Source organism: Galeopterus variegatus, unplaced genomic scaffold (assembly GCF_000696425.1).
Source record: "Galeopterus variegatus unplaced genomic scaffold, G_variegatus-3.0.2 Scaffold9261, whole genome shotgun sequence".
Classification (NCBI taxonomy): domain Eukaryota; kingdom Metazoa; phylum Chordata; class Mammalia; order Dermoptera; family Cynocephalidae; genus Galeopterus; species Galeopterus variegatus.
The window spans coordinates 45660-56548 of record NW_007735372.1 but is presented as its reverse complement, the minus strand read 5'-3'; the positions used below and the strand labels follow the sequence as shown (position 1 = coordinate 56548).

The 10889-nt window shown below is 38.4% G+C and overlaps 1 protein-coding gene across 1 annotated transcript; it reads right to left on the bottom strand.

Moving 5' to 3' along the window:
• Positions 1–5157: 5157 nt before the first annotated feature.
• LOC103609146 (olfactory receptor 51I2-like) lies at positions 5158–6102 on the bottom strand. Its single transcript, XM_008593500.1, has one exon. The coding sequence runs from the start codon at positions 6100–6102 to the stop codon at positions 5158–5160; it is 945 nt and encodes a 314-aa protein (XP_008591722.1).
• Between the last annotated feature and the right edge of the window lie 4787 nt (positions 6103–10889).

Sequence of the window (10889 nt, the reverse complement as noted above, 5' to 3'; positions counted from 1 at the left end):
TGTTAATCACATGGAAGCATTTACACCAATCAAAACCTTCAGGAGATGCCCATCTGAGCCCAGTTTATATACACTAGGAACTATACAGTAAAACTGTAAGCATGAGGCTGGCATAGTGGGATTTCAGGTGCCAACAGCTAAAGATGCGAAGCGTGATACTGGGGACTGAAGAGGGGTGCAGGAAAAAAATTTCTAAGCTTAAATTACAGACGACTTCTCCTTCTTCAAATCTTTGTACCCTAATCACTTCAGGATTTTGAAGTTATGAATGAGGTTCCTGAGAGCCTCTATGAGGGAAAAGCTGGAGTCCCAACTTACCTCCTCAAGGAAGCTTTAGTGGGTGGGAGGAGAGAGGTAGGTGATGTGTTTGCTAAGGGAAGAAACACCAGGGAATCCACGTACTCTGCACACGGCCCCATTGTGAGCTTCACCCACTTCTCACTCCGAGCTCTATAAAGCTGCCTCTTAAGAGTTCCCAGGGTCTGGTAAGTCCAGGGGCTCAAAGAGGTGCTGGAGCAGGAGGCAACATGAAAAGTCTTGAGTGGATGGCTCCTCTGAGCCCTGTCATTTCCCCCTTTAGAGGTTTCAAAGAAATCGAGTGAGAACTGAGTTGTCCTGTAGAGATCAAAATAGTCAGCTGTTCATTTTGTCAAAGAAGATATGAAGCCCAGAAAGAATCCATCCTATATGTCAACAACAAACTAAAACTGAATACCAGATCCACTGATTCTCTCTGACTTCCTCTGACTCTCAGATTTGGTCTCTATCTTTTTTTGTTTTTAAGTTTACAATTGACACATTATTGATAGTTGTACATATTTATAGGGTATAGCGTGATGTTTCAATGCATGTATACATTGTATAATGATCAAATCAGGGTAAATTTATATCCATCACTTTAAACATTTATTATTTCTTTATGGTGATAACATTCAAAAGTCCTCTCTTCTAGCTACTTTGGAATGCATACTACGTTGTTATTAGATATAACCATTAGATAGAGCCACCCTACTGTGCAATAGAACACCAGAACTTATTCTTCTTAACTGTATTTTGTACCCGCTGACCAACCTCTCCCACACCTTCCCCCCCCCATCCCCACCCATCCTCTTCAGTCCCTGGGAAGCACTATTCTACTCTCTACTTCTATTAGTTTCAATATATGAGCGAGATCATGACTGTATATTAATACAGCCATTATGGCAAACAGCATGAAATTTCCTCAAAAAACTAAAAACAGATTTGGGCTTTTTCTACTAATCATGCTACAACTCAAATAGATTTCAAGAGGTTAAAATAGCATAACCACTAAGAGCCTAATTAGAGTAACCATTCTGGCTTGCTCAAAACTGTACTTGTCTTAGCACTGAAAGCCCATGAAGGGAAAGCCCTCAATCTCCGCAAACTGGGACGATTTGGCACTCTATAGCCAGACCTGAACTCAAAACCAGCTCCTTCCCTGTCTAACTGAGAGTTGTAAAATAAAAAAAATAAATAAATAAATAAAAAAAGTTTTAGTTATTCAAGTTTCAAATTCCTCATTTGTAAAATGGAGTACAAATTCCTCTAAATCTAAGCAGATGTAAAACAATATCACATGGTAAGTGCTTATGACACCAGAACTGCTGTTAAAGATTTGCTGATTTTTCATCTGCCAGAAAAAAGCTTGAATAGAAGGTGGGAATGCCCATTGACTCTGGTGGCTTTGGGGGTTCTGGGGGCAGGATGATTTCTTAGATAGTAATGTAAGGGTCTTACAACTAGGAGAGTCTAGTTGGGCCATATTGTATCACACCCAGACCTTTGTAATGGAGAAAAATTAAGACTTTAAGAGGTAAGAAGCTCACTGATATACACAGAGAAATTATTTTAAGAAGTCAGAACTTGAACATAATTATCCTGATGAAGACCCAAATCATCCCCACTGTCTATGCTATCTCTTATCAGTAGGGCTGGGGAATGAGGGGAGGACAAATGATATTTACTGAGCATCAACTAAGTACCTGGGAATCTGCTAGTTTACTTGATATAGGTTAGCATATTTAATCATCAGAAAAAATTTCATGAATAAATTTTATAGTGCCTAAAATCAGTACTGGACTAATAAATGGACAGAGTAAGCATACGCATTTAGAAGAACAGAGAAGTAAAACATTCAAACACTTTATATATATTCAATATTTTTAAAACATCGAAGTCTTCCTCATGGGAAAGCTAGAATGATGTTGACCTTTCTTACACCTGTTTTAGGGTTTAATTAATTAATTAATTAATTTTTATTTTAATTTATCAATATACAGTGTAGTTGATTTTCCTGTCCCCTTACCAATTCCTCTTCTCCCCACCTTCTCCCCCTCCCCCTGTCAACATCATATCTGTTCACTGTCCTTAACAAGTTCAAGGAATTGTTGTGATTATTGTGTCTTCTTCCCCCCACCACCATTTATTTGTTTGTATATTTATTTATTTTTAGCTCCCACAAATAAGTGAGAACATGTGGTATTTCTCTTTCTGTGCCTGACTTATTTCACTTAATGTGATTTTCTCTAGGTCCATCCATGTCGCTATGAATGGCAGTATTTCATTCTTTTTTATAGCAGAGTAGTATTCCATTGTGTAGATATTCCACAGTTTCCTTATCCATTCATCTGATGATGGACATTTGGGCTGGTTCCAACTCTTAGCTATTGTAAAGAGTGCTGCAATGAACATTGGGGAACATTGCATTTCCTGAATGCTGAATGATGTTGAGCATTTTTTCATGTGCCTGTTAGCCATTTGTATATCTTCCTTTGATTAAAGACTATTCAGCTCCTTTGCTCATTTTTTAATTGGGTTACTTGTTTTTTACTCTAAAGTTGTTTGAGTTTCTTGTATATTCTGGATATTAATTCTTTGTCAGATGTATATTTTGCAAATATTTTCTCCCACTCTGTTGGTTGTCTTTTCACTCTGTTGATTCTTTTGCTGTGCAGAAGCTTTTTAGTTTGACATAATCCCATTTGTTTATTTTAAAAGTCATATAGAGGAACCCCAAAGCTGTTCAGGATTTAGTGCCTCTAAAGGCTGTTATTAGCGACTTCTTGTATCATCTGTGTTTATGTCCATAAGTGTGCGGAGAGGGTATGCAAGGGAAAGTGTCTCTCATTACTTGAAAATGAGAAAGATAGGTCTGTGTTTTTATAATTGATCATTGAATCAGCCACAAGAGATCAAAAGAGAGAAATAAAAAGACACCTTTATAAAAAAAAATTGATCCCTGGACAATTAATATTTAACTGATTTAACCTGATTATAAATATGGTTTATAAAAAAGTTACCACTTATTGACCACCTACTATGTGCCATAAACTTAGTGGAATCTTTATATGTATTATTTAATGTTCACAGAAGCCTATAAGTTATGATTTTTATCTATCTTTTATAGTTTAAATATCTGAGATTCAGAGAGGTTTTAAAACTTGCCTTATAAAATTATTGGGTTAGTCAAGATCTCAATCTTGTATGATAAACCATGATTCTAAACAAATATACCACTCACCCACCTCCCTCACCTGTGGAGTATGCATTAAAAAAAATGCACTTCACAGGGCCTGGTTTTCCAAAGCCTTGAAGTTTCAAATATTGACTTTGGAAAGGACAGGAAATTTTCCCCAGGCTATAGTCTCTGTTGTAAGATAAAGAATTGTAACACAAAAAGGTTGCTGGCTCAAAGACAGGTTACTGATTGGTATGTAAAGATACTGGGAAATTGCTGAAGAGAATGTTTGCTATGATCAAGCTTTTGTTGGTGGATCAACTTAACTTCTTGAAAATTGCACTATGAAAGGTCACCTTGCTGGTCTTACTGAATGTTACCAGCTTCTATTGTTAAACTTGTTAAACTGTACTTAGCAAAAACCCCACCTATGTTCTTTTCCTGTAACTTCCTGGTCTGGAGAATAAATGTGGGAAGAGAACACCAACTCATGGCTAATTTCCCAAATGGAAGGAATACCTCTCGCTTGAGGGTTCCAGGAGATTAACCCCTTTTGGGGGCTTCTCATTGCTCAGAAGAGATGGGCTTTGAGTAATCTTTGGTGGCTCCATCACCCAGAGGAAAAGGGGTGACAAATCCATGGGAGTCAAAGCAACACTCCCCCCCGAACACACAATCACCAGTTGAAAAGGGGAATAAAAGAAAAGAAAAAAGAGTGTTGAAAGATAGCATCAATAATTAAGCAGTTATAAAGAGAAGACAAACAAGCCCACTGAGCATAAGGATTAATATGCCAACCCACTGGTGTTTTGAAATTGATACCTATCAATCTTAATTTAAAACATAATTTTTTTGAACCATATATTTGAGCCCTTTTGCCTCTTTTTTCTTGTTTTCCCAAAAATATAATTATGGTGTGTCTCTCATTATGCAGAATGTGCTAGTCAAGTTGACAAGATAATTTTTGCCCATGCAGTAATACTATTTCTCATTGTAAGTTAATAATATTACACGTTTCTGGCATTTTTTTAGTTAGTGTAAATTCGTGCTGAGAGACAGAACTGCACTAAAGGAAGTGTGGAGATATAACAATCAACAGGCTAAGCCTTCTTTCTGCTCTCACAGTGATCAGGACAACAGGCTAAACAAATAAAAATTCCATCCATTTGTTTGCTTCAGGTAAAAGGTTTAGGGTGCTAGGAATAGGAACCACTTCAAAGGGAGAGACATAAAATAATCTGGAAAATTAGTTTAGAATGAGACATGAAGGATAAATTATAAATAGCCAGGGGAAGAAAGGAGAGATCTCAATAAATAAGTATTGGACATGGGACTTAGGAACTCTACATGCAGAAATATTATGTCCTTTCGGTTCCACCTCCTGAACATCTTTCTAACTCATTGACTTTTTTCCATTCCCACAGTCACTCTCTAAATCAGTATATAAATATTTCAACCTCAAATTATTATATGGCCCAGTTTACCCTGGCAAAAATCTGTTGTCTTGAGTCTTAACTATTGCCAGACTGTCATAAAACTTCTTATGAAAGGACTCCTACTGGTAAGCCAGTGCCCAAAAGGATATTAAATATGCCTTATCAAAGCAGATCTTGAAAACTCAAATTTGTGGACTAAGGATAAACATCCTCTGAGTCGTGGCTTCTCAACATGGCTTCTACTTAACACTTGGTTCCCCATAGTATTTTGCAAAGCCTCTGATGAATCTCTTTGGTTTTGATGGAATAGATGACAGGGTTGAGCATTGGAGGCACAAAAAGGTAGATAAGGGACATGAGTGTGTGTACATACCGTGGGGCATGCCTCCCGTAGCGAGCAGCCATGGACACACCAACCATGGGCACATAGAAGATGAGCACAGCACAGATGTGGGACACACACGTGTTGAGTGTCTTTAACCGTTCCCTCTGGGAGGCAATGGCAAGTACAGAGCGAAGTATGAGCACATAGGAGAGGAGAATGAGTGCAGAATCTACGCCAAAGGTAGAAATGACAATGAATAGACCAAAGATATTATTGACGGTGATGTCACCACAGGGCAGGCGGATCAGATCTGGATGCAGGCAGTAGGCATGGGAGAGTACATTGACCTTGCAGAAGGGTAACCTCTTCAGAAGGAAGGGCAGTGGGAAAACCAAGCAGAAACTACGGACAATAATAGACATTCCCATACTCAGCACACGGGCATCAGTGAGAACTGTGGCATAGCGCAATGGGTTACAGATGGCCACATAGCGGTCAAAGCTCATGGCCAGCAGGATCCCAGACTCCATAAAGGAGAAGAGATGGATAAAGAACATCTGGGCCATGCAAGAATCAAAACTGATTTTTTGTAAGTGGAAGCAAAATGTGGCCACTACCGTGGGCAGTGTGGAGATAGACACACCCAGGTCATTAACTGATAGCAGAGACAGGAAGTAGTACATAGGCTGGTGCAAACTCTGTTCCTCCTTGATAATGAAAATGATAAGGGCATTGCCCACAATAGAGACAATGTAGAGGGCACCAAGGAGCAAAAACATCCAGTGTTGGGAAGACTCCAGCCCTGGGAGTCCTGTCAAGGTGAAAGGAGGCAATCCTGAGCTGTTGTAGGGGTTGCCTTCCATGCTGGCACTGCTGCTTCGATTCTAGGCCACTATCCTGTAAAGAAGACAAATAGAGTATACTGTGGTGTGCATGGCCTCTGCCTAATATTTTAAGACTTTCATATACTATCCATACCCTCACTTTATCACATTCATCTATTTTGTTCACTAAATCCCTCATCCTCACCTCTCATTGTTACCAAGATTTCTGAAATCATCTGAGCCGTCTGTTTATCCAGCTGGCAAGACAGTTCATTTTACCCTCCTTTACACCTACATCTATCACCACTATGCTCTTTCTGACATTTAAAGCTATGAACTCTTTTTAATTATTATTATTGTAAATCTGTGGTATCACTTTGTTCAAGACCTAAGACAAACTCTCCTAATCACTATGTCCTCAGCTACAATGCCCTCTTCTTGAGCGAAACACTTATTCATTGAATCATAACCCTTTCCTCTTCCTATTCTTTCATGCTCCTGGACCTCCAACACCCTACTGACTCCCAGATTTCCCACCCCCATGTAATCTCTCAGTTCTTCCATCCACTCATCCAGACAAAAGATAAGTGGACAGAAAGATGACCATTCATAGAGATAACCTTCCAGACATTCATCAAGACGCACTATACTTTCATATTTCCACCCACTTTTTAACTCTACCCATTTAGCTTACAGCATCACTTTTCTCCCTGAGTAACTTTACTTACTGAAAGTAATTTCTTTCAGAACCACATCGTACCTATCTCCTGAAAGGCATAGGATTGATAATCATTTCTCTACACCACAGAATTGTTTTTCATCTGTCTTCTAACTTTTTGAGTGATATCAGCATTAAGTCCAGGACTGATACTCAGAATTCAAACATCACTGACTCTTTTTCCTTTACCTGTTACATTAAACTGGGTAACAGTCAATGGAAATACCAACACCAAAGTGCCTTTGTCAGCCCCTTTCTCCATTTCATTCCACCTGCAGTAGTACACTTCAGACCCAAAACACCACATTAGTATGCCATAATAAAGCATCCTAATCAATATCTTGCCCCTCTCTTCAATTCATCTCTAACCTGAAGTAGGACTAATATTTTTAGAAAGCAAATCTGAAAATGCTCTTTTCTGATTAGAAATTTTAAATGGTTCATCATTATCAAATGACTAAATCCAAACTCACTAGCCTAAATAAATTAGATGCCCTCTATGGTTGGCACCAAACCAATATTTCTGGTCTCAGCTCTCAAAATTATTTTCTTCGTACCTCAGGATATCCAGATGGGTGTACTTGCTGTTACCCAAACTTGACCTGCAGCTTCCCAGCTCCACAAACCAATATTTCTGGTCTCAGCTCTCAAAATTATTTTCTTCGTACTTCAGGATATCCAGATGGGTGTACTTGCTGTTACCCAAACTTGACCTGCAGCTTCCCAGCTCCTAGAAGTTGCCAGACTATATGAACATATCCATTTGATCCATAATCCAGGGCTGAAGTCCATGGATTCCTTCCTACAGGAATAATTGGCTGGTCATTACCCTCAAAGGTAACTCCCTACTACCCCTCACAGATCTAGGCTTGCAACTCCTTTTTCGTCCATTTCTCTGCCTGCACTGCATTATAACTTTGTAAATCTTATCTTTCCTCCTGCCTTATCAGCTTCAAGATCTCATCCCTGAGTCTCATTCATAGTTTTGGTCCCTGCTGTGCTTAGTGCAAGCGCTTGACCAGAAGAAGTACTCAATAAGTCACTCAGCCTTTCTGGGCTTCAGTCCCTTTGTTGTAAATTGGAGATGCTAAGCAACTTACCTAATGGGATTGTGAAAAGCCAAAAGTGAGCCGTTGTGAAAGTTCTTAGGATGAAAGCTTTTGCATCTTTGAGTTCTAAAGCCTGCTCTGCATCCTCACTCCAGCCTTTCATCTGCCTTTGCTCCTTCATCTGCTCTCAGGACTCTATTCTTTTTTCTCAGGATTCAATTTTTTCTTCATTCTGTATTCTTAGGACCCCTTTGTTTTACCAACCTGGAAGCTCCTCCTATACATTTTAGTTTGCCTCCATGCACAATGTACATAAATATCTGATTTGGTGTCTTTCAACACTAAGTAGGGGTCCTAACAAGTGGCTTCCAAAACTGCGCTAGTCTTTTTATGCATCCCCTCATAGCAGATTTTTCTGAGAAAATTATGAAAGTGTTTATTTACACCAAGGCATGTATATCCAAAGTGTAGCCTGATTAAGTATTTCTTCTGGGAAAGGAACGTGTAAAGCAGGAAGCATGGTGGGATTTCAGAGATCGAGAGCAACAGACAGAAATTATAGAAATGAGAAGGTGATGAAGGTGAGAAAATGCAGGGAGAAAAACTGACAGGTTAGGTGTGCCTTTCCTCTTTAAAATTGCCATATTGCAGCACTTGGGATTTCTACACTAGGGGCAGAGTGTCTAAGGGCCTGAATTTAGAGTGTCTGACACTTTGACTTACCTACCTGAGAGATTTTTAGGCATAGAAGGTGTAGAGGAAGGAAGATCAGTTCTGGGGGCCCTTCATGCCCTGCCCCTAGCCCCAAGTTGCCTCTACCAACTCCCTGGCTTATGCAATATATGGCTGCATCTAGGAAGTCCCTTAAGCTGTTATGAGCTCAGGTGCTCATGGACTTCTGGGAATATGGAGCATCTACAGTGCCCCACACCTCCCTGATTTACAGGTATGTCAGAGTAGGAATGATCAGATCTAGGGACCTAAAAGAACATTGTATCTAGCCCCTCATTTTACAAAAAAAATAATAATAATAATTAGAGTTTAGAAGGGAAAAAAGGCATCTAAAATTTACATAGCTTGTTAATAGCAGAATAATATTTAAACCTAGGTCCAAGATCTTCTGTTAAGTCAGCTATGACCTTTCCACTATACAAATATAATCAGTATTCATAAGAAATGCTAAACACTACGAAGAGTGCTTAAGCCCCATATAAATTAATTTTAGCATTTGAACTTACTAGGACATTTGAAATTCACACTTTTATCATCCATAAAATTGACCCTAAGCATGATAAGAAGCACTGATACGCTGTAGCTGATCGCACACGTACTGCGATTATACAACAAATCACAGAAAATATTTGCCCTGATTAAGAAGGTGTTGAGAACATTGCACTGTTATGCCTTCTTCACAAATGTTTACTGAATACGAATCAGGAGACCACAAGGTAATAGGAAGGAGTTGATAAAGTTTGGAGCTAGATGGACCTGAGTTTGAGTCTAGGTTTTACCACTTGCCTTGAGAAAGTTTCTAACCCACATGCAGCTTCATTTTTTTTCACTGTAAAATAGGCAATAATATGGCACAGAATGATTGAGATAACTATACAACATAATTCATGAAAAGCATTTAGCCTAGTGGCTGCCATATCTCATTGGACATTTAAGTCCCAAATGTTAAGCCCTGAAAGTAAAACAATTGGGAATAGGTATTGATCTAGGTACACGGCATAATAAGAATACTCAGAATAGCTTGAACAACTTATTTTTAGGAAAACACTAGCAGATACATCTGGAAAAAATAGTGCTTAGTAACAGGTGACTTACACTTGAAACCCATCAGGGAGGACAGTGAAAAACTAGCTTTAGAAAGAACCTCTCACATTCCTAATGTTTATCTGAGACTAACCAAGATGAATATGTAGTGGCTTTTCAATAATCCAAATAGAATAGTAGATTTGATTATTTATTCTTTCAGTTATATAAGATATTGTTTCATATATTGCTGTTGTTGTTTGCTTCATGTATTTTGAAACTCTGTTTTTACATGAATAAACAAGATAGCAAAAAACGAAAAGAAGAAAAGAATCGCACTTACAGAAAAATCAGACCAAAAAATTCAGTGCACCACCTAATAAACCTTTAGATCTTCTCACAGTCACACTGATTCTCAAAGGAAAAGATCAGGAAATCACCTGAGCCCTCATCAATACGCATGGATTTATCACAATTTTGTGTACATTTTTCCTTTGCCATTTGTGCTTGTGTTTAAATTTTTGCATATAAAAAAACAAAAAAAAAATAAACAGTTCATTTATTATAAGGTCACAATCCCTACCCCGAAGGTTTATGGTATAAGGTGTATGTTAACACGGGTAAGTATAAATCAAGACATTCGTTCAATGATAAACATGGTTTTAGTCATGGGAATGTATAGATGTATAAGTAGCCAATTAATAGTCTAGTTTTGAATAGTGCTAAGCAAACATAACAGTTTAATAAGTGCAATGATAAGAGATACAGGGATGATTTTAGGGGAAAACATAGGAGAATTTGCAATATTCTAGGGCAGTTGGAGATGTTCAGGTGCATGTGATAGCTCTCATGACTCTCAAGGAATGAGAAAATATTATTTAGGCAAATATGGTACGTAGAATGCCTCCCAAAAGATGTCCGTGTTTTAAACCTATGAATGTGTTATGTTTCATGGCAAAAGGAACTTTACAATGCAATTAAAATTATGGACCATAAGATAAACTTTAAGATAAGGGTTCGCTTTCATTCACATGATACAGGTGGACCTAATATAATCACATGAGCTGTAAAAAGCATAGGATTATCTCAGGCTGGAGACAGAAAAATCTGGCAGATATATCAGAGATTCAAAACATAAGAGGCACTTGACCACCACTACTTAAACGAGCCAAATGAAAAGCATGAGAAGTCGTGTGAATAGCTTCAGTAATGTGATTTGGAGTTGCCAGCCAATATCCAACAAGGAAATGGAAACCTCAGTCCTACAACCACAGAGAACTGAACTAAACAAACAGCCTAAATAA

Bases quoted from the DNA above. Each gene is read 5' to 3' on its own strand.
- LOC103609146 (XM_008593500.1), bottom strand. From the start codon at position 6,102: ATGGAAGGCAACCCCTACAACAGCTCAGGATTGCCTCCTTTCACCTTG.